This window comes from Papio anubis, chromosome 13 (assembly GCF_008728515.1).
Source record: "Papio anubis isolate 15944 chromosome 13, Panubis1.0, whole genome shotgun sequence".
Classification (NCBI taxonomy): Eukaryota; Metazoa; Chordata; class Mammalia; order Primates; family Cercopithecidae; genus Papio; species Papio anubis.
In genome coordinates this window covers 27,869,233-27,893,543 of record NC_044988.1, presented here as the reverse complement: position 1 = coordinate 27,893,543, position 24,311 = coordinate 27,869,233, and the positions used below count along the sequence as shown (strand labels likewise).

The 24,311-nt window shown below is 43.0% G+C and overlaps 1 protein-coding gene across 3 annotated transcripts in view; it reads right to left on the bottom strand.

Annotated features, from left to right (window-relative positions):
* Positions 1-24,311, bottom strand: part of APBA1 (amyloid beta precursor protein binding family A member 1) — a 225,626-nt gene that overhangs the window by 37,062 nt on the left and 164,253 nt on the right. For all 3 annotated transcript variants that reach the window (XM_021927537.2, XM_021927539.2, XM_021927538.2), the window contains exons 3-4: positions 5,631-5,726; positions 1,019-1,058 (exon numbers count right to left, since the gene is read on the bottom strand). In XM_021927537.2, coding sequence (XP_021783229.2) covers positions 1,019-1,058; positions 5,631-5,726 — 136 coding nt within the window. The remainder of the gene's footprint in view (positions 1-1,018; positions 1,059-5,630; positions 5,727-24,311) is intronic.

The following is a 24,311-nucleotide window of genomic DNA, read 5'->3' as shown; positions in this document are numbered from 1 at the left end:
TAACCCTTTCCCAGGCAGTGGAACACAATGACTGTTCACGCACAGGATCCAAAGGCCAGACACACCCTCAGAGAGCTGTCTGGGCATTCTCTGGCCTCCAGAAAAGCCTCCTTCAAGGAAGTGGTGATGCACCCAGGTAGACCCTCAGCACCATCTCTAGCCAGAGAGTTGAGTGCCTCTTTGTGAATGAGAAATGGTGCCTGATTTGGTGCCCCATTTGGATGGTACAATCTCCAGCTGGAGTGCAGAGCTTGGCTGAACTTTGGCCCCACTTGGCCTCTGAGTAGGTGCCCTTGTGCAGTGAGTAACCTGCACAACCAGGTGTGGCAGCCCCACAAAGACACTGGTTTCCAGAGAGAATTATGGTGCCAGCCTGCCAATTCATAGCCTGGCTCTACAGTGCCAACTGTGGGATCTTGGGCAAGTTATAATCTTGATGCCTCAGTTGTCTCATTATAACATGGGGATAATAACAAAACTCATTTCACAGGATTGATGTGAGGATTCAATTAGTTATTACATGGGAGGTGCTTAGAACAGAACCTGGCAGAGTAAGCATGCGGTAACCGTTACTATTACTAGCTCATCCACATAATAGATGAAAATTGCTGGGAAGGTTTTTCTTATTAAAAAAGACCAAAATTTCTGCCTTAATGTTCATTCCCACTTGAATTTTTCTTATCGAATGTACGGGGTGCACAGGGACAGAATAAGGAGACTTGGGTTTTTGATCCAATGTGACCACTGCTAAGCTGCATGACACTGGGTAAAGCCCACAGCTTCGACTCAAATTTCAGAGTCCTCATCCACATAATAGGCAAAGACGTGAGTAGGATTTTTGAGAGGCTCCCAGCTATCACCCTTCTGAGTCTAAGATTCTAAGACTGTTAACATTGTGAATAAGTGACTTTATGGCCTTTCTTCCCTTCTATTGTCTTATATCTCAGTGCTTCATATGCCCCAATACTAAAAGATTCATGAATGACTCAGTGCTCAATATTTGCTTTTCAGCTCTTACCTTCAACGTAGGTTGGGAATGAAGCCAAGCTTTTTCTTGACTGTAATTAAGACAAAGAGGTTTCAAAAAGAGCAAAGTATAATGAAATATGCGTTAACACAATCATCCATGCAACATGAAAAATAAACATATCATCAGTGGCAGTTACCAGTTACTGATCATTTTTAGTTAGAGAAAGTAAAGTGCAGATAAACATGCATTTATTAGTAAAGGTTACCTAAAACCCAGAATAGTCCATTCATATTTTAGATAACCTAGAAATCTTACATTTCACAATCAGAGAGGTATTTGCCAACTAAAAAACAATCCCACAGACAAAAATCTCTAACAACAACAATAAAAAGGGCACAATTTGTAGTCTTAAGGATCTGCATTTCCATGTGAAAAACTGATTAGTGAAAGCACCAACGTTATGACTATACGTTGAAATTAAGAATTCTCTTAGAGAAATTTATTTTACTCTTTGCCACAGTGATCTCTCACTGTGCTAAAAATGTGTGCTAGAGGTTTTTAAAATCTCTTTCTTCCATCTCCTACTGATTTATTTTAGTTGAAAAACTCCATTATATAAATCATTATTGTGTGTTTTCTGAATAAGAACACAATAATGGAGTAAATTCCAGTAAACCCTGGAATTTCTTCTGCACCTCAGAGCAAAGGTCAGTGTTCTCACAGCACTGTTGGAAGCAGAGATGATGAGCTAGACACCTTTTAGAGCCTGACTAGATGGCAGCTTAACTGCCTGCTCTCAGAGGAGCAAAACTCACCATACGTTCCTTTCAGAAGCAGATGTCCTAGATGTAACACTGACTGAGATAAGAGAAAGAAATTCACCCCTGCTTCTACCAGTAGAATTTGTAGCTGGTGTGTCTGGACCAGGGTGATACAAGCATCACAGGAGAGTGGAGAGCTATTGTTAAAGACAAGTCCCTAAAATGCGTAGAAGGTAAGATTTGCATGGCCAAGAATTTCATTGCTGAGAACCTACCCAGTCTTAGGTGATTATTTAAATGCATGACTTTAAGAGGAAAGATATCTGGCACTGAATAGCTGTTGGATAGGCTGACCTGCATAGATGGTAGACTCTGGGGTGCCTGGCAGGTTGGATGAGGAAAGCGCCCTGGGTGAGTGTTGGGATGTCATTGGGAGCAACTCCCTAACCTAGCACTTAACACAGTGCTCTTTCCTTGGAGGATGGGAATGGCAAAGGGATGATAACTTAGTTAATACTTGGACAACAGTCTAAAAATAGTAGTTTTAATTGTTTTGTGAAAAATTGGGGCAGTTGAAGAAACCTAGTTATAAGACTCCAGGTCAATTCGGGATAATGACAATTCAACACTAATCACACAATAATATATTGTACAGGGCAGCTTTTCAGTAAACCTGCTGCATGTGTGCTCACTGAGATGAAATGGCTCTGCACACCAAAGTAGGTGGGTTCCTAGTGCACCAGGAATGAAAAGTTACTGGCTAGTAATGCGTTTATGAGAAAATGCACACCAAATAAAAGCCAGGATATGTGGACGGGGGAAAGAGAACTCCAGTTTCAGCAGTGCTTTACATTAATTGTATTTTCCACTTACCTAAGTGAGAAGATAGGCCCAGTTGAGGGCCAGCAGCCAAATCTAATTCAGATTGGTTTAAAGAAAAAAAAAAAACCCTCATAACTTCATGTTATGCAGATGGAAGCTAGCATCTTCATAGGGGCCAAAAACTTTTAAGTTACTATTTCCCAACCATTTCCCTACCCTTGTCCCAAGTAACTAGAACCTGGGGTAAAGAGAGTTTGTTTAATCAAAATTGCTTAGCCTCCAGGTACATCTAAGAAGTCACTTCACATTTTCTTGCTCTATTTGAATACTTTTCTGAATGCTAATCTCAAAGACAGTGTCCAGATTGTAGCAGAAGCTACAAAAGAATTACTTTAGTCTATAGTTCTAAAATTAAGAGCCATTTTATTAAGAGCTACAACAGAAAGCATTTGGTACATTCACTTATTCTCTACTCATGAGCTCACGACTAGCTTTCTTAGTCTCTGGGGTGGTAAGATGTTTTTTTTTTTTTTTAAAGAGTTTTGTGAAATGGAAGAATCTCTAACTATTGCACACAAATAGGATTTTCATCATCATTTCTAAAGATACATAGAAACATGAGCAAAGTCTTGAGGGACTGAGAAACTAACAAATTTGCCTTATTATATCTGAAGCATAATCAAATGCTGAATATTTAGATGTCTGGTTAGCCCTTTATTTCACACTTGGACTGAGATGAACATCTGCTGATCCTTAACTTTCAAGAATAAATAAAGCTGCATTTAAAAAGTTAAAGGCTAAGATCTTTGGGATTTGTATTTGGGGGTCACACAAATCGACTCATGGGCAGAACTTGGAGGCACAATTGGGCAACCGGAACAATGACAGACAAGCTACCTTGTCCATGTAGTCTGTGGCCTGTGAACACTTTCTACTCTGGGAGTGGCAGATCTTGGCAGTTAAGAGCGTGGGTTCCCATGAGCTCTGGATTTGAATCCTGGCTGACCACTTGTGAGCTCTACAATCTCAGGTAAGTTACTCAACCTCTTAGCTTCTTCAACCAGCAAATGAGGACAATGATACCTACCTCACAGAATTATTTTAAGAATTAAATGAGACATTATCTGTGATTTTTCTCAGCCCAGTTCCTGGAACATTGTCAATGCTCAAGAAATGATAATGCTCATTACTGTTACCACCATGGCACCTGTCCTTTTTTTTCTTCTTACTATGCGTTCTCACCCAACCATGTGATGTAAGAATGAAGCGAACTGTGGAACAGTGGGAACAGCAGAAACTGTGCCCCTGTCACTCCTGCTTCAAATGGCCAAGGGTCTGAGGTTCAAGACCAGAGGAGGCCTAAGTATATTTCTAGTCTAAATTCTAATGTTGGTCATTACAGAGAAGGTCTATCTTTGATTGTTTGGTTTAATATGAACAGATTAATAAAAATACTTTTCCTTTGCATATTTAATGGCAAATATATGTGTATTCAAGGGTACCTCAAGGGTAAATTTTAACTAAGACTTCCTTTAAAAGTGATCTGGCCGGGCGCGGTGGCTCAAGCCTGTAATCCCAGCACTTTGGGAGGCCGAGACGGGCGAATCACGAGGTCAGGAGATCGAGACCATCCTGGCTAACACGGTGAAACCCCGTCTCTACTAAAAAAAAATACAAAAACTAGCCGGGCAAGGTGGCGGGCGCCTGTAGTCCCAGCTACTCGGGAGGCTGAGGCAGGAGAATGGCGTAAATCCGGGAGGCGGAGCTTGCAGTGAGCTGAGATCCGGCCACTGCACTCCAGCCTGGACGACAGAGCCAGACTCCGTCTCAAAAAAAAAAAAAAAAAAAAAAAAAAAAAAAGTGATCTGCCACTCAGTTTAAAACAGAGATTGTTTTTTTCATTGCATTTAACATAAAATTATCAGCAAAATGAGGGAAAAGGAAACCATCGTTCATCATGTGGTTTACCTCTTTAACACATCTCCTCACTGTTGATGAGGGAGCAGCTATATTTAGAGTGAGCTGAGCCCACACACAGATTATGGCGCAGACCAACATTTACTTGATGTTGGCTCATTAGCAGGTGTGGGTGGCAGTTCACTCGGTGTAAAAGGACCTTGGGTACAGGAGAAGGCAGTGTCTCCCCTCTGGGGCTGCCCTTTCTCAGCTCCAGGCACCTCAGTGGGAAAAAGCAGCATGTTCTCACTGAAATGTTCCACATAAGCAAGGAGACCACAGAATTTGTTGTCCAAAAGGGATACTTTAGAGCTGCACTGTCTGGCAGTCTGCAGCCACACGTGGCTATTTAAGTTAATTAAAATGGGATAAAATGAAAACTTCAGTTCCTCAGTTACACTGGCCACATTTCCAGGGTTTGACAGGCACATGAGGCTAATGACTAGCACAGTGGACAGAGCATAAGTGGAACATTTCCAGCATCGTGGAAAGTTCTCACAGACAGCACCGCACCAGCAAGAGAGAAGGGCGTGCTCATAAGACGGGCTGCCTGGACAACAGGCGTGGACTGGAACCATGCCCTAGGTAAACTGGGAACATATGGCCACTCTATTCTTATGAAAGATATCGCATTTGGGCCTGAAATAAATGAGTGTTTAAGAAACTAACGTATTTCCCAAAGCACACAGCAACTGCAAGTCCTGACATGTAATGCCAGGAGGAAAGATGCTGTACGTGGAGTTTTTGGTATCCAAGGTCAAGTGCTGTTCAACAGCACTTCCTGCAATGATGCAAATGCTCTGTAATCCACCCTCTCCAATACAGTATCCACCACTGACAGCCATCACAGGTGGCTACTGAGCACTTGAAATGTGGCTACTGTGCTTGAGGAAATAAACTTTTCATTTTATTCATTCATTAGACACCTGCAGCCAGTGGCTATCAAACTGGATGACATGGCTTTAACAGGTGAACTGCACACTGGAGAGGAGAAATCAGGATTGTTTTCACCAGGGTAATGTGGGTCAGGAGCGCTGTAGAATGCTGTAGTAGGAAGCACAGAGCAGTATTACAGTAAAGCAAAGTGGCCCGATGGCCTTGGTAACAAAACAGCACCCTACCTCTTTATTTGTGGAGGCTTCTGCGGGGTCACTGGGGTGAAGAGGTGTGCCTGATGACTCTGCACCCAAGGGTGAGGAGCTGCCAGGAGACGGAGACTAGAACACAGCAAGAGGAAACACGGTAAGAACTTGAGAGACTTGGCAGACACTTGGCCGGGGGAAAGGGGCCGGGAGAGAGAAGCAAGCAGAACACAACCGAACAGACACTGCATGGGGAGAAAACCTCTTAGAAAGGAGCTGCCAACTGTACATAAAACACTTGTGGTTTTCAAGCTTTTTTCTTCAAGTCCTGCCATGCTTTCAAAGGAGATTTCATAGCTCTGGGCTGTTATTTCCCTTAGGCCAAATATTGAAAGAAAATACAGAAAAGGTGGAATATCAAAAGTCCTAAATGAATTGAGCTAAGGATATCACACAAATATGTTTAAAACATTTTTTTCTTACTGATGAAGCCAAATGTTTAGGGTATCAAATGTCTTATAAAATCGCCTGCCCCCAATGATCCAAATGAAAAGTAAAAATTAAAACACACATTTTTAAAGAGGCAGCTGGGCCTGATTTTGACGACTAGAAACCATACCACCTGTATTTTCCTAGTCAATTCAGATTTCAAATATTTCGGATTTAGTCTACAGGCTATTGAAAATTCAGAGAAATTTCAGCATTTTAGCATCTGAACACTACCTTGGACGCTCTTAGAACAGTTCAAAAATCCTTTGTCAAACAGTATATCAGAAAATAAGGCTTATAAACATAATCCAGCATATAAACAGAACCAAAAACAAAAACCACATGATTATCTCAATTGATGCAGAAAAGGCCTTTGACAAAATTCAACAACCCTTCATGCTAAAACCTCTCAATAAATTCAGTATTGATGGAACGTATCTCAAAATAATAAGAGCTATTTATGACAAACCCATAGCCAATATCATACTGAATGGGCAAAAACTGGAAAAATTCCCTTTGAAAACTGGCACAAGACAGGGATGCCCTCTCTCACCACTCTTATTCAACATAGTGTCGGAAGTTCTGGCCAGGGCAATCAGGCAGGAGAAAGAAAGAAAGGGTATTCAATTAGGAAAAGAGGAAGTCAAATTGTCCCTGTTTGCAGATGACATGATTGTATATTTAGAAAACCCCATCATCGCAGGCCAAAATCTCCTTAAGCTGATAAGCAACTTTAGCAAAGTCTCAGGATACAAAATCAATGTGCAAAAATCACAAGTATTCTTATACACCAATAACAGACAAACAGAAAACCAAATCATGAGTGAACTCCCACTCACAATTGCTTCAAATAGAATAAAATACCTAGGAATCCAACTTATAAGGGATGTAAAGGACCTCTTCAAGGTGAACTACAAACCACTGCTCAATGAAATAAAAGAGGACACAAACAAATGGAAGAATGTTCCATGCTCATGGATAGGAAGAATCAATATCATGAAAATGGCCATACTGCCCAAGGTAATTTATAGATTCAATGCCATCCCCATTAAGCTACCAATGACTTTCTTCACAGAATTGGAAAAAACTACTTTAAAGTTCATATGGAACCAAAAAAGATGCCTACATTGCCAAGACAATCCTAAGCCAAAAGAACAAAGCTGGAGGCATCATGCTATCTGACTTCAAACTATACTACAAGGCTACAGTAACCAAAACAGCATGATACTGGTACCAAAACAGAGATACAGACCAGTGGAACAGAACAGAGCCCTCATAAATAATACCACACATCTACAGCCATCTGATCTTTGATAACCCTGACAAAAACAAGAAATGGGGAAAGGATTCCCTATTTAATAAATGGTGCTGGGCACCAACATGGCACAAGTATACATATGTAACAAACCTGCAAGCTATGCACATGTACCCTAGAACTTAAAGTATAATAAAAAGTAAATAAATAAATAAATAAATGGTGCTGGGAAAACTGGCTAGCCATAAGTAGAAAGCTGAAACTGGATCCCCTCCTTACACCTTATACAAAAATTAATTCAAGATGGATTAGAAACTTAAATGTTAGACCTAAAACCATAAAACCCCTTGAAGAAAACCTAGGCAATACCATTCAGGACATAGGCATGGGCAAGGACTTCATGTCTAAAACACCAAAAGCAATGGCAACAAAAGCCAAAATTGACAAATGGGATCTAATTAAACTAAAGAGCTTCTGCACAGCAAAAGAAACTACCATCAGAGTGAACAGGCAACCTACAGAATGGGAGAAAATGTTTGCAATCGACTCATCTGACAAAGGGCTAATATCCAGAACCTACAAAGAACTCAAACAAATTTACAAGAAAAAAAACTCCATCAAAAAGTGGGCAAAAGATATGAACAGACATTTCTCAAAAGAAGACATTTACGCAGCCAACAGACACATGAAAAAATGCTCATCATCACTCGCCATTAGAGAAATGCAAATTAAAACCACAATGAGATACCATCTTATGCCAGTTAGAATGGCAATCATTAAAAAGTCAGGAAACAACAGGTGCTGGAGAGGATATGGAGAAACAGTAACACTTTTACACTGTTGGTGGGACTGTAAACTACTTCAACCATTGTGGAAGACAGTGTGGCGATTCCTCAAGGATCTAGAACTAGAAGTACCATTTGACCCAGCCACCCCATTACTGGGTATATACCTAATGGATTATAAATCATGCTGCTATAAAGACACAAGCACACGTATGTTTATTGCGGCACTATTCACAATAGCAAAGACTTGGAACCAACCCAAATGTCCATCAGTGACAGACTGAATAAAGAAAATGTGGCACATATACACCATGGAATACTATGCAGCCATAAAAAAGGATGAGTTCATGTCCTTTGTAGGAACAAGGATGCAGCTGGAAACTATCATTCTCAGGAAACTATCGTAAGAACAGAAAACCAAACACTGCATGTTCTCACTCATAGGTGGGAATTGAACAATGAGAACACTTGGACACAGGAAGGGGAACATCACACACCAGGGTCTGTCGTGGGGTGGGGGGAAAGGGGGAGGGATAGCATTATGAGATATATCTAATGTAAATGACGAGTTAATGGGTGCAGCACACCAACATGGCATATGTATACATATGTAACAAACCTGCACGTTGTGCACATGTACCCTAGAACTTAAAGTATAATAATGAAAAAAAAAAAAAAAAAAAAAAGAAAGAAAAATCAGCTCAGGGAGAATGGCCTGGTTGGGTGTGGTATTGCCTGGGCTGATGGGACCCCAGCTCCCTGTGCAGGCAGGCCCCGCTAGATGTGAATAGGAAGCTCCCAGGTCCGTGTACACAGAAGGTGCTCCATAAATATCTTCTGAATGGATGGGCAAATAAAACAAGCAAGCACAGGGATGGGACTGATATAGGCCCGGAAAACACTCCTCGGCCTATAGCCAAACATTGTTGTGTGCTCCTGAAATCTTGGGAGATGAAAGGCATCTTCAGGTAAGCCACAGAGATGCTTAAGAATTCTGCAGTGATGGTCCTCTGAGAGGAAGGCTATGCTGCTTCACAGTCTGTTGGCAATGTTTGACAAAAGGCATAAAACACAGAGAAAAACCCAACACAGATGTATTCCCTCAGGAAGCGTGAGGAAGTGAGTCTGGGCAAAGGAAGCAAAATAACCCTAGTCCTTGCTTGAACCCATGTCTGATCTCTCAGGACCAGCCCCCTTGGGGAAGCTGAGGCACAAGACATCAGTAAAATATCTTCATGGAAAGGGAGAATGTTTCACACAGAAATGGTGCCGGTGTTGGGGCAGTGGGGGCACGTTGATAGACAAAGGGGAGCTTGGTGAGCATTGTGTGAAACAAACAAACAAAAACAAACCTTTTCCAAAAAGTCTGAATTATGGAAAATATAGGGGGCCACAAATGAACAGAAAGACAATGCGGTGAAATTCATTTTAATTCAGATGAAGCAGTTGTATGACCCCAGCCTAATGCTGTGAGACTTGAATTTGTTTCTTGTGATCCCATACACCTGATTCTAGGCAGGGAGGTGAGGACAACGAACGACCCCCTTAAATGTTCACATGCAGACATCAGACACTCTGTGGGGAAGCCAAGAGGGCAGGCCCAGGGTAACAGCTGCATAAAGAAACCCAGGCCCCACAGCCCTTGGCTGCAATAAAGCAGCCCCGCATGCCTTCAAGAAGAAACACACACAACTTTTATTTGGCACCGAAGAGAGCTGGTGCATATTTGCTGATTTTGCTCTCTGGCTGACTCCAAATTAATGTAGTAAAGTCTTCATGAGAAGTTAATGCCTTTAAATTTCCCCAGTTTTTCAGATCTGAAGAGCTTCTTCGGATATGCACGATTCTATTTTTTCCCCCAAGTAATTTTCTGTCACAAAGATTTTAAGGGTCTGGCCCCCAGGGAACCTGGTGTAGCTGGATTTTCTTTAATTGCATGGTTTGAGGGCTGTATCACACCTTCATTAAAAACAATCCTCCAGAGAGTCTCACATTTCCTATTTCTCAATTGCTCTAAATCTTCTAAAAATAAATTCTTTACAACATTATGGGAACCTGATGATCTTAGGATGATGTAAGAAGACAGGTTACACAGACAGTGAGCAGGGGCATGGAAGAGGGAGCCCGGACCCCACAGAAAAGTGAGGTGACTGCTGCTGAATACCCACATGGAATAGAGGGAGGGGGCACAAATGAGCCTGCAGTGGACACCGCCCTTGCAGAGGCTCTGGTTGAACCCACACCCACCACATCAGGGACTGCTTCCCCGCAGACCCCGGGTACTCTTGCCTTTGGCACGTGCTTGAGCTAATTCAAGTTTCCTCCCGTTTGCATGTGCAATTAATCACCTCCACCTAGAAAGTTCACCCTCATTCTTTCCTACGTTCAATGTTCAGCTCAAAAGCAATCATCTTGCTGAAGCTTCCGCAGACCCTATTCACAGTACATTCCTTTTCTCCACAGCCACGTGCCATTCTGTGTAATTATCTGTTCACGTTATGCGTTATGCCCCTTCTCCCCCAGGAGCTTTCAGGAGGTAGGGACCTTGTCTTGTTCATGTTCATCCTCCAACTGCCTCGCCTTGGGTTTTGTAAACAGTAGGCACTCAGCAAATGTTTACTGAATAAATGGCTTCAATTTATTCTAGCTTTACAATGTTTTCCAGCTTGCATAGGAAGCAGATATGTTACAGATACACCCAATGCTTTCTTCACTTTTCAGTGGCCAATGGTAGGCCCTTTTCTGATACAGCATCCCTCTAGTGTTGCGTTAGAACATTCAATATGCAGTTTTTTTAAACTAAAAAACATTTTTTTTTTTTTTTTGGTAGAGACAGGTTCTCGCTATGTTGCCCAGGCAGGTCTTGAACTCCTGGGCTCAAGCAATCCTCCTGCCTCGGCCTCCAAAAACACTGGGGTTACAGGTGTGAGCTGCTGTGGCTGGCCTCAATCTGCATTTTGAATTAGAGAAACGGTCTTTGCCTTTGATGACTGTCACCTGGGCTCCAAGGACACTCTTTTGATGCAGAAAGCTGTCCCCAAATGAGAGAGGACCCCATCTAATGGAAGCCTAAAAATCACCACACCATTGCCTAAATGTCAAGGGTGGACAAACAGCTTCAAAACAGACATGGCCCCATGAAGCCTAAACAACGGTGTTAGTGTTTAGCTCATCTCAAATGTCTGCTTTACAAGACCTTTGTCTTTTACGTCCAACTTCCACCTTGATATACTCTTAAAAATGGAGGAAAAAAACAGAAATTATATAATACTGTTAACTTTCAAAGAATACATTGCAGGCAAAATTTAGGCAATGAAATATGATAGAAAAAGTAAAATTGTTGTCACATATATCTCTCTCTGGAGTCTCATGCCTTCTGGGCCACTGGATGGATATCCAATTTTAAGCAAATGAGACCATTTGCTTGTGAGGGTGGGACGTAAATGCAGGGTCAAGAGTTTACAAAGGTAAGTGCTGAACCCAGAAGTCTATCTAGGATGCAGTACGCAGAGATGACTCACCAACAACTCCCTGTTCTACATAATTACAAGGTCTCCTTAAGCTAACAACTCATCTTCTGCAGATAATGTTCTAGTAGATTCTCTACAGCTACCATCTAAGTTTTACTACCACAGCTCTGGGATTCCACAGAGCAAAGCTTTCAGCCTCAAGACCAGGTTCTTGAATCCCAGACAAGAAATGTATCATCCTGTCCATTGGCACTGGAGCTAGAGGTGGGTAAAGGATATAAAAGTATCCCAAGGCAAAGTTGAACGTTCATTTTAATTCTTTTTTTTTTTTTGGCGGGGGGAGACAGAGTTTCGTTCTTTTTGCCCAGGCTGGAGTGCAGTGGTGTGATCTCAGCTCACTGCAACCTCTGCCTCCTGGGTTCAAGTGATTCTCCTGCCTTATCCTCCCAAGTAGCTAGGACTACAGATGCACACCACAACGCCCAGCTTATTTTTGTATTCTTGGTAGCGATGAGGTTTCATCGTGTTGGCCAGGCTAGTCTCAAACTCCTGACCTCAAGTGATCCACCCGCCTTGGCCTCCCAAAGTATTGGGATTACAGGCGTGAGCCACTGTCCCCGGCCTCATTTTAATTCTGTCTGAACATCTCTTCAGGGCAAAGACAGCACTTCTCATGGTAGTGGGGAGACATACAAATAGATCCTGGAACTTTCAGGCTGTTTGAAGGGAAGAGAAGCACCACCACAAGTTATTATTATTTGTTCCTTCGACAGACATCTCAGTGCCTATCTGTGTTCCTAACACTGGGCCAGGAAACAAAGAGGAAGGAGACCTGTTTTCAGAGAATGGGAGGAGGCAGATATGGAAAGGCAGGCCCCCAGCAGGTGGCCAGGATGTTCTTCTGCACAGTGGGGACACAGAGGGAGTGGTCAGTTCTGCAGGAGGGGAGGGGTGTGCATCAGGCAATGCTCCCTGGGGAGGTAGTGCTTCAGCTGAGTCCTGAACACCATATGGTCTTCATAGAGTAGTATGGGACAGAAAAGCAGGGAAGATACTGGAAACACAGGCAGGGAGGAGGAACAGCACAGCTCTGGCAGGTAAGAAATGAGGCTGTGGAGCCGGGCAGGGACTAGTGGCTGGAGCCCCATGGAGGATAGCACAGGGTGTTACCAAGAGGTACACAGCTCAGCTCCTACTCTCTGCCCCAGGAGTGGATTTTTTTTTTCTTTTCTTTTTTTTTTTGTGAGTCACTGGCCTGCTCCCCTCATTGAAGAAGCCTAATATAGGCGTTCAGAACTATTTCCTGAGTTGACCCAAAGATCTAAAGGAATGAGGGATTGAGTTACCACTCTCACCCCTTGGAGATCTGAAGAAAGAAACTTTTATAATTAGGAAAAGTAGATGGGATGATAATAAGAATCCCCCAAAGCTGGAGGTAAAGGGTTCTGCCTCCTTCCAAATAGATGGTGAACAACATTCTATTCTAGAAAGGCCTGAGGACTGAGGCAGGATTTCAGAGAGCAGGGCCATGACGTGGAGAGGAATTCAGGGATATTGAAAGAGTTTTGGAGAAATTCTAGTCAAGAGACACACAAAAAGTGAGTTCTATGTGGGCCATTCATTCAACAGTGAAATGCTGACAGTGTCCAAATAAACCCAGATCCCTGCCTCCCCTAAGAAATACCTGGTCTTTCAGGGGAGACAAACCCATATAGGTTACAAATACAGGGTGACTTCTGTAAACAGTGGTCACTGTCTGAGTAGCTGCAGGAAAACAAAAGTTTTAATGTCACAAAAAGTCACAAATGAGCCGGCTACTTATAATGTGCTAAGTTTGAGTGTGTTCCCTAGAATTCTTGTGTTAGAAACTTGGTCCCCAGTGCAGCAGTGTTGAGAGGTAGAACTTTTGGGAGGTGACTGGGTCATGAGAGCTGTACCCTCAAGAATGGATTGATACATTCAAGAATTGATGGATTAATGGGTTATTGAGGGAGTGGGTTAGTTACTGTGAGAGTGGAGCTATTATAAAAGTCAGTTTGGTCATCCCACGTGAACCCCCTTGACATGTGATGCCCTGCACTGCGGAGTCCCCACCAGCAAGAAAACCCTTACCAGATGCGGCCCCTCCACCTTGGACTTCCCAGCCTCCAGAACTAAAAGAAAATAGACTAAGACACAACATTAGTGCCTACCTGAACGGTCCCAAACACTAGCATCTATTGATCTGGTCCACATCTTTGTCAACTGTTCTGTTGACTGTTGGGACCATCTGTCGTTACAAGGCAAAAACAAAACAAAAACAAATAGCAGCAAACAAAGTGCAGAGGTGCAAATATTACAAAAATAAATAGAGGGATAGCAGAACTGCATAAAGTTGAAGAGGGCAAAGTTGGAGTCTTTCTCAAACTAGCTGTTGACAGTGGAGAAACTGGCAGGGTTGCACTGGTTAGTGAAGGAGTGATGAATGGAAAGAATGTTAACATTAGAGGTGCTTCTAAAGAGAATGACTGGAATATCAAATAATTAAGAAAGGCCCTTAAGAAAACAGAGTCAGTCCTTAAATATTTTTACTGAAATTGGTTTCTCTTTATGATTGAGATGACCCTTTCTGAACATGCTGCAAAAGTCACATGTGATTTGAAGGTTATTTTGTGTGATTCAGTGACTTTTCTTTGAAAACAGTTATAACTAAGATCAATACTACATCATATAAAATCAGTACTACTTCTCTGTTCTAAGAATTTGTGTACAGTTGGAACTATAACCTATAGGTTGATAGTCAAAAGATAAACTAAGGTTATATTTATATTTTTTAGTATTGCTCTCAAGGTAAAGTTCTAACTGAATCACTTCTTACCGATACCTTGAGAATGCTGGTCCTCATTTCAAATGAATGAATGTTAAGCAGCTTTTTGAAGGTACACACATGCAGGGATTCCTTAGAGTACCTCCGCCCCAGTGGCTGAAGTGTGGCATGATGGCTGCCAAGATGGGCAAGGGGTGTGGAGGTCACCTACACCGGCTGGGCCAGAAACCCTTCTAGTGGAGGAGACACAGAATCATCTCCTATCACAGTGCTTGGGACTCCAAAGGCTCTGGAATAAAGCCTGTTGGTTGAAAATCGATAAACTCCTAAGACAATGGGTTTAGTCCTCAAAGCCACCATTTTCTGCTTTCCTATATTAGGATCCATTTTGAAAAGCATAGTGCGATTCCAGGGAACACAGTTACATACATAATTACATTTAATATCTCCCCTGAAATGTATTTATTTATTTATTTTTTTTGAGATGGAGTCTTGCTTTGTTGCCCAGGCTGGAATGCAGTGGTGCAATCTCAGTTCACTGCAACCTCCACCTCCCGGGTTCAAGACATTCTCCTGCCTCAGCCTCCCGAGTAGCTGGGATTAAAGGCATCCGCCACCACACCCAGTCAATTTTTGTATTTTTAGTAGAGATGGGGTTTCACCATGTTGGCCAGGCTGGTCTCGAACTCCTGACCTCAAGTGATCCACCTGTCTCAGCTTCCCAAAGTGCTGGGATTACAGGCATGAGCCACTGCTGCACCTAGCCCCTTGAAATGTTTTTAATTTTATATTGTGGCTGAACAAGGTAACTTATGTTTCAGGATAGTAAGGTGATTAAATGCTTAAGTCCCAGCATCTGGCAGATCAGAGTCTGAATTCTGGCTACCACTCATGGCTCTGATACTGGGCAGGTCATCCATCCTCTCTGACACTTCCTGAGAAATGGGGAAACAGCTACCACCCACCTCCCGGGTTGCCATGAGGATTAATTGGTGATAATGCACACCAGTGGTGGGTTCAGTGCTTGGGCACGGGCAAAGCATTCAAGTCTTTTAATGATCTGAACAGTTAGAAAAGTTATTTCAGCCCTCTGGGAGAGTGCTCACAAGGACAACAAACGCCCACGAGGATGTTTTCTTCATCTCGTTTCCTTCCTTATTAAAATTTTATTCACGGGTAAAATTGAAAAGCAAAAAGGCTCTATAAAATCATACCAAGATTCTACATTAATTCATAACCTCCAACATTCTTAATGGTCCATCGGTAAGAACAGCTCATTACTGGCTAAGGCTGGGGGGTATATACAACTGCTGTGTGCAACTTCTGGCATGTCCACTATCCCCCGACCAAGACAGCATTTCCAAATGTAAGAGTTGAGGGTGATGCTATTATAGTGATTGATTTACAAAAGAGAATCAGGGCATATGCATGCCTCTACTGTTAATTTATAGCATAGCTCACACACGACCTTGGCACACTGCTGATTAGGACACCCGGTGAAATACCCCAGCAAGCCCTAGCCAACCTTAATGAGTTCCAACACTTGTTGGCCTCTCTCCTCCAACGAAACTCAGTGATAGAAATTCATGGTAATGGAGGGCAGAACATAATTCTTTAAAAATTACACAGTTTTGCCAAATCCATCTGAGACTGAGTTATTTAGTAATTTCACATATGTAGAACAACACAGAGAACCTGAGAATAAGGTGTTTGGTTTTTATTCTTTAAGTGACTAAGCGGCCCATATGCTGCATGAGACTACAGCACTAAGAGCTCATGAACTTCTTCACCAGACACCTGTCATTAAGCACCTATTTACTCTCATTTAAAATGCAGATTTAACAAGCCCTGAACAAGTCATTCCTCAGTTCAAAAATCTTTAGTCATTCTATTTTGCTTATAGAACACATTCTAGAGTCTTTACTTTGGCACTTAAGGCACTCCAAGGGTTGGCCTTAATTGTTTTACCATTTATTTTTCCCTCTTCTACTTCCTATTCTCTTTCATCAATCCAAACTGAACTTCTTTCTGTTCCCAGCACATCACCTGTGTTTCTGCTCAGCGTTTTTGTTTATGCTCCTGGCTGAACTCCTCACATACAGGAAGCTCCAGCAGTCCGTCTCCATTTCAAATAGTACTTCTTTCATGCAGCTTTCTTAGTTCTCTTAAGGGAAAGGAAAGCCCCCTCTTGCAAGAACTGTCTGCATGCATTTTGTTTGCACCATTCTTATGGTGCCTCACTGTCTCCCTTCTATTTTATAAAAATATAATGTTACAGGACAGTAATCATATTTTAAGTACAATATTTTAATAAGCAACACAAAGGCAGGATTTATCATCAGCTTACATGTTTCCTCTCCAAGTGCCTCATATGGAGACCCCATAAAATATATAGCAGGAGTTCAATAAACGTGTTGAATAAATGGAAGCACGTATAGACATCCATTTTGTATCAGAGGAAAAGGAAGCAAAAAACAGGTTTATACAGAGAGTGGGTCTGAACACATGCAGCATTACTTCTCAAGGTCCACTGTCCTCAAATAGCTTTGCACTTATGCTTACTGGTTTATCCAGCTTCATCTCTTTTCTCACACCAATGTACGTTGTTTCCCTCACTGGTCCAAGTTATTTTAGATTAACCTCATTCCACATTAGAATGGTTTTTAAAAACCCCAAATATATGATTAGTTTTTTTTCTTGCCCCAAGATATGTTTGTGCTTCTAAAAATCGAAACTGGTTAAGAAATCCATAACTATTCAGTCTCAATTTAAACTATATTATCAATGCACATTTGTATTTCTTTAATGTGGTGAAGTAGAAAGTTATCATGGCATTGTAGGGGCATAATTATGTCATTAAAATGATAATAGCCTGGGCTTAATGAACTGTTTTATATACATATTTATAATGGATTCAAGTAATACCAATGAAACATTTTGAGATAACCATCAGCTAAAATATTCTAACCATTTTTGTTCTCTCTTTTCCCACAGGCAAAGCCCTCCTGTTACCAGCCCCAAGTCGGTTTAACCCATGTTAAATCTATAGGTTGAAGACTTGGGTCACTCGAAGCCCAGAGCCTTGCACAGCAGCAATCTGCTCCAACAGAGGGTGATGTCATCATCAGAGGCCACAAAAATAATGCATTTCTCACCATCAAAAAGCTTCTGAAGTCATGCTCTCAAAGGCAATAAATAAATAAATAACCAATTAACTACACCAGTGTAAAGTGAAACAAGTTCTTATCTGATAAAACTGACTTATAAACAGAGGTTATCTCTTCCCCCTTTGAAACAGCCTCACTGTACTTAAATGAAATGCATTACAATTTGGAAAAATGAGGGAGTCTTTTATTCATTTCTACATTTAAGTCCATCCATTCCTTGATGGTGTTCCCACACTCATTCCCAGGCCACTGGCTCTTAGCTCTGTGGGAGAGAAAAACCAAAGCCACTTTTAATTCCTATTAAGAGATGTAGCTAAGAGCACAAGCAGATTTTCTGTAACAGCACATTACCTGCTAAGAACAGTCATAGTGACCATTCACATATGGCTTACTATGTGTGCCAGGCACTGTACAAGGGTACATTATACTCGTAGTACCTCACTGACTAGCAAAGCAGTTCCTATGTGCAAGGCACTAATCTCCATTCATTTTCATTAGCATCACAGAAGCACAAAACATAACACAGAGCATGGAATTGGAGGTACACTGCCCAAACTGATTCATTTATTAGAACGTGGAGAATCAGAACGCAATGCTGATGGGGAGAAAGCAAGGAACACAACCCCTTTCCAAGCACCCTTTCTGAGTGAACGAGCAGCGTTTGCTCTGTCCTTGCCATCTTGGCCTTCCAAGCCCCAGGCAAACCTGATTCCACTGCCTCCTGTCTGGGGTAATGCACACTCCCCCTCTCTATTCTTGCTGTACTAACTCCTACCATCAAGGGAAATGCAGAGACCAACTTACAACCTGACAGGATGAGAAGAAGAAAATAAAAAGCAAAACAGCAAATGTGATTCTGAAGCCTTAGGATCCACCTACCTCTCCTTCGTGACACTCAAATCGGTACATCCAAAAGTTCTCCATCTTTCCGGGTGCTGTTTGGGCAGCTGGGCCACCTCTAGTGCCTTCACTTGAGAGCTGAGGCTAAGTCCTGACCTCAGTATCCGTGTGAGTTGTTTCCAGTGTTGTTAGATACCCGAGTCAATCATGCAACTGGTAACAGGAGATGTGACCACCTCCCAGGGTGTCCGACCCTCGCATTAACCCCTCGCTGCCTGAATGGTCCAGGCAGTCATGCGTCACTGCTGGGCATCAGCAACTGATGTTTCTGAGAAGGGGCTGGCCTATCCCTCCTGGCAGCAGCACCTACTATTTCTGGAGAAAAGACACTCGGCTCTGAATTGCTACCAGAAACTTTCACACACCCCAAACTCTGCTACGTTTATAGAACCTGTGAAAAAGCATCCAGCTCATGTGGAAGGAACGGGTGGGAGTCAGGGGAAAAGAGGCTCTCTCAGGACCTGCATCAGGATGCACCTGGGCATGTGGTGCAAGCCTGGAGGACACTGAGGCCAGCTAGGGGCCGTGCCTCTAGGCACAGGAAGTCTCTTCACCTTTACCGAGGGCCTGAGACAGCCTCACGCTGCAGTCTGAATAAGGGGTATGCCAAGCCAGCGACACCAACACAGAAAAGGGCTGCCTCCAAGGCCAGTACGGTTTGAACCAAACCAACAGATAATCCTACATTGGGCTCAAGTGCCAGACTATATATGCTGGTTCAGACCAGACCAGAGGAAGGTCAAGTCAAACCAGGCAGAACTGAGCTGGATAGAGGAGCTCTTGGAAACAGAGGCAGCAGTGTGGTTCTGAAGGCAGGAGGCAGACAGGGAGACCTCTGCAGAGACACCCTCAGAGCTAATTAGCTTCTCAATGATCTGTGCCGATGGGGAAGGATGTGGATGCATGAAACGCGTTCATCTGAATAGATGACTTTAGCCTTCTCTCTCATCAAACCCTTTATCAGACATGCTGACAGGTCTCTCTGTGAGCCTACCTGATTGGCTAATGTGCTACGATAGGACCAAAAGGTAGAAAAAAGAGACACAAAGGGCCTGTGAACAATCCACAGCTGGCAAATCCTCCCATGCTAGTTGACAGTTTGCTGTGCTGTGGACAAGCTCTGCAGGCCAAAGTGGGAAACGGGGCCAGAGAGAGGGTGTCCTCAGGCACTGCCCTCTCTGTCCTCATTGTTCTGACATTTCTGACCACTCTTGTCGGCAGTCGCATTGCACCTACTCTAATCTGAATCAGTGGGATGCAAGTCCCATAGCTGTTAGCCACCATTCGAGAAAGTCCTTTCTAAATGGTGAGCACTGCAGGAGGTATCTCTTCCTACTTTACAGCACTGGGCATCTCTCAAAACACTTTCTTCCTTCCATTAATTATTTAAAGAGAGAAAATCTTGGGGTGTTGATTCCCAAGAGTCCAGACTGAATACTCCCCATCATTTAACTCTCCCTAGCCCATGGTGCAGCCTTTCCCCCATTATCACTCTTGAAAATTGCACTGGTTTTCATTTATGAACTGCTCAGAACAGGGTGGGTGAAGCTGTTTAGAGTGTTCACTGCTGCTGTGAAAAGCTTGCAACTGTTTCAGTTATTACTCAGAAATGACCAGCACACCTAAGACTTAAAGTCACTAATCAGACTCAAAGAAAACTGCCAGGCCTTCTGGAAAGTTATAGAAAGCATCTACCCGGTGTCCTATTGGCACAAAAGAACTTAGAATTCTTTCTCTGGCTTTTTTGTTTTCATTGTTTCTTCCCTTTCATGTTCATTCTGCACCTGAAACCTACTTAATTATTCACCACCACCTTCTCCATGCCTCATCAATAATGGATAACACCTGCGATGGAAAACTCCCCCAGCAGCGCAAAGGCGGTTGAGGTGGAAGCATGAAGAGGAACAGCCACATACCACACCCAAGGGAGAAACCAGGCACTGAGACACCAGTCTGTCTCAAGGCCTGGTCTCTCCTGCACGGCTCCCCCATACCAGCAAGGCCCCTTAACTCTGTGCTTACCAAACTTCTTGCATCATGGCACACAGGGAAATGTTAATATTTGTACAATACACTGGGTCACACAGAGAGGACCTGGAGGCCATGATGAGGCTGCACAAGGGCTGAAGACAACGTGCCCGGTGGCCCAGGTCACTCCCCATCCCCAAAGTCTGGGAGGATCATCAGCACTGGTTGAAAAGCTCTGCCTTAACTTATGAAAGGGTCTTTATAGCAAAGTCTTTTGAAAATGGCAGTCCCTTGGGAATAAAGTTAAACTTCTCCTTCTGAGCAGTCCACCATGGACCTACTCTTTCTTCAGGACAACACCTCCTCTTCTCCATTTCCACAGCCTGCCCTCGTCCCAGCTTTCTCTGGTGTGGCCCCCTGCCCCATCTCCATGCTGGCTCTCACACACCTTCCCTTTTATGCCACTTTGGTTTCATCATCCATCGATCACTTCGGGATCTGCAAATCTGCCTCCTCGCAGTCAGACAACAAAACAAACGCAGCCCAGGAGTTGGTAATGGTTGACAAGATCAGTAGGAGAGGACAAAGCCAGCAGCTGCTCTGCCCTAAATCTGAAATCCAGTAGCTGAAATGGGACGATGCCAGATACCAAATGTGGCAGGCAGCCTTCTCAAATGGCTCCCAATCATCTCTACCTCCTGGTATTCAGCCTCTTGGGTAAATCTCCTCCCTGGGGAGGGAGCACGGTGGAGTGACTTACTCTAAGCAATAAAATACAGCAAAGATGACAGGATATCACCTGTGACTGGGTTACAAAAAACCATGACTTCCATCTTGCTATCAGACTCCATGACCTTCTTATCCTGCATACTTTATGAAGCAAGATGCCAAGTGTCAGAGAGTTCTAAAAATGTTTATTGAATGAGTGGATGATAAATTGTAAGATGTACTTTCAACTTTTGACTAAGGACAGTAGTCACAACCTCTCTCTAGTTCACTGGCAAAACAAGGAACAGCATAGCTTTGAGGCCGTATTTCTTATTCCTATATATAGCTGGTGTTCAACAAAACACAAAGGTATTAGCAGAGAAACAGCTATGACAGCTCAGCTCAATCACTTTGCATAGCAGATGGTTGAGAACACATATCTCTGATACTATTTGCTTGTGTAAGAAGTTTCCCATCCTTTTCTGAGGTCTGCCTGGAAAATACACTGGGTTCCATTCCTGCTGCCCTGGCAGCGGGTCCTTTGGTTCTAAGGTTATGCTTCTGAATAAGCTTCTGGGATGTTGACTTAGAGGGTCTGCCAGCCCCATTTTTCTAAACAGTCTGGATCATACAAGAAAACAAAGTTGGTTTTAGAGCCGACACTGGAATGTATACTCTTCTGTAGCAGGTAAGGGGAAAATCAGAGATAAGGATGCTTGGAGTGTTTTTCCTCTTAACACCACACACAGACTGGGGATAACTATCCTAGAACCACCCTTCTTCCCTTCCCTAAGAGTACATCACATTTCAGCCAAGAATCGATCCACTTGGGGAAACAGGGCTCCAACTGAACACATATTAATTCCAAATTCTGTCTACTTGATTTCAGATCCCATTTCAACTTCATCCTTTGCTAACCACATCCTGGAAAAATTTTGTCTGGCCAGAACTCTGCAAGGTGTAATCAGCAAGAGGAAATCTCTCAGTTCAGAATAGCTTAACAAGAATCCTTCACAAAAAATGGAATCCTTTGGCAGCAAGACAGTTCTTTTCACTTGTCCTTGTAAGCTTGACAACACAACAGCAAGGTCGACAGGATAAGATGCTGCTAACAAGTCTTAATGAATTAGCATGTGCACTTGACCTTGATCAGAAGTCTCCTAGCAACGGTCAAAAAAAAAAAAAAAAAAATCCATGTCGGTGGCATGCTGAATTCAGGGCAGGGAGGGGGTAACAGCAAGAAAATCAAGGTCCCAGATGAAGCCATGGTGCTCCTACACCCTCACTGTAACATTTTTCTTGGAATTAAAAAATAATGTGGATGTAAAAGTACACATGATCAGGGCAAGAGTTCACACCAAGCCCTCACTTCCCAGGATTTTGACAATATCTCTGTCTCAGCAGGAGAGCGGCTGGTTTCTGATTAAGAAGCATTAGTGCTGAAATGGTTTCCTGCTTCAAAATACTTTCTCCAGTGGTGTCTGGAATCAGGAGTAAAATGCCAATAAAAGGTAAATGTTATCTGGAGGTGCAGTGCATGTTGCCATTATCACTAATTAGCAGTTTAGTTTGACTTAATCAGACCAACCCTGGAAGAAAAGGCTGACGGTATAATGCTACTTAAGGTGGAAGCTGAGAACTAGGGTCACCTGAGTGCCTGACCAGGCTGGGCAGCCCAGGGGGGGATCTGAGTGCTGAGGACAGCAGAAAGGAAACACCAGCCCAGAGAGGGTGAGGAAGGGCTGCTAAAGGCCAGTCCCCTAATTCAGTTCGCCAGTGACCAACCCCAAATGTTAAGTGAGCTTTGACTTCCAAATGTAACTGACACATCAAACTTGTGATTCTTATTTCACATTTCCATATAGGATTCAATATCTGCAAAACCATTTTCTCTCATAGCTACCCTGGGACAGAAATCTGATTAACTCATTTTACCGATGAGGAAACTGAAGCCTGGGAGGAAAGCAGGTGGCCAACTCAAGGGGACTGCAGCAGATCAACTGTGAGCCAAAGATTTACATACAGTGGACACTCTGAGCAGCACATCTGTGTGACTTGCTCTGAGGGAGATACAGAAGGATGAGACGCCGATAGTGAATTACAGAGGCAACAGGTTAACGCGTGCAAGAAAAGTGGAAAATGAGATCCTAAAGAATTGAGTGTTAAACTCTCGTCCACAGCCTAAGCCAGTGCTTACCAATTTTGACTGAATCTCATTAATACCCGAGCCAAGAACCAACCTCCAAAGGCTCTAATCAAGAAGTCTGGGGCCTTGAAATCTGTTTAGAGAGCGAGGCCCTGACTTTATTTAATCGGACTGTGACCTGGTTAGAGACGAGATCCGCAAGGTTAGAAGCACGGAGTAGAGGCCAGTCCAGATAAGCATAAAGACATTTAGCATTTTTCATTTTAAAGATGATCACATTTATAGTCAAATCACATTTCATAATTCTCCTGGGTCACAAAAAGTCGTCTATTTTCAGCTACTCCTTCTGGGTAAACTGGGGCCAAAATGTTCAGACTGGCTCCAAATCTCCTTCAATCCATTACCAGACTTATTTACTTACTTGTTGGTATCCCATGGGTAGGGTCTGACCAAGGGGTCAGCTAGGCCTGTCAAGTTGAATGTCTGTTGTCTCAATATGAGAAAAACTGCAAGTGGAACTCCTCAGGGGAGTGAAGAGGCCTGTGTCTAAACAGAAATCCTCCTCTCTTATGGCTGCTCTCAAGAAAGCAGTCAGCGAAGACTGTTTCAAAACAAGTGGATTGAGAAACTACATTTTTGGACTCAGAACATGCTGCCAGTTACACGTGTAATTGGAGTATTTTTCATTTTAAAGATGATTATGTTTATACTCAAATCACATTTCATAACTTCCAGGACAACATGGGCTCCAGGATACAACTGGGTTACATATGAAATTCAATTATCATGACATATCTGTTCCTCTCCCAGCACCTTCCCTTCCTCTCCAATACAGCCCCAGTACACTTATCATAGAAAAAATGAGAGTGGCTGGGCATGGTGGCTCATGCCTGTAATATGACACTTTGAGAGGCCAATGCTTGAGGCCAGGAGTTTGAGACCAGCCTGGGCAACATAACAACACTCTGTCTGTACAAAACACACATGCACACACAAACATACACACATGCACGCGCGCGCGCGCAC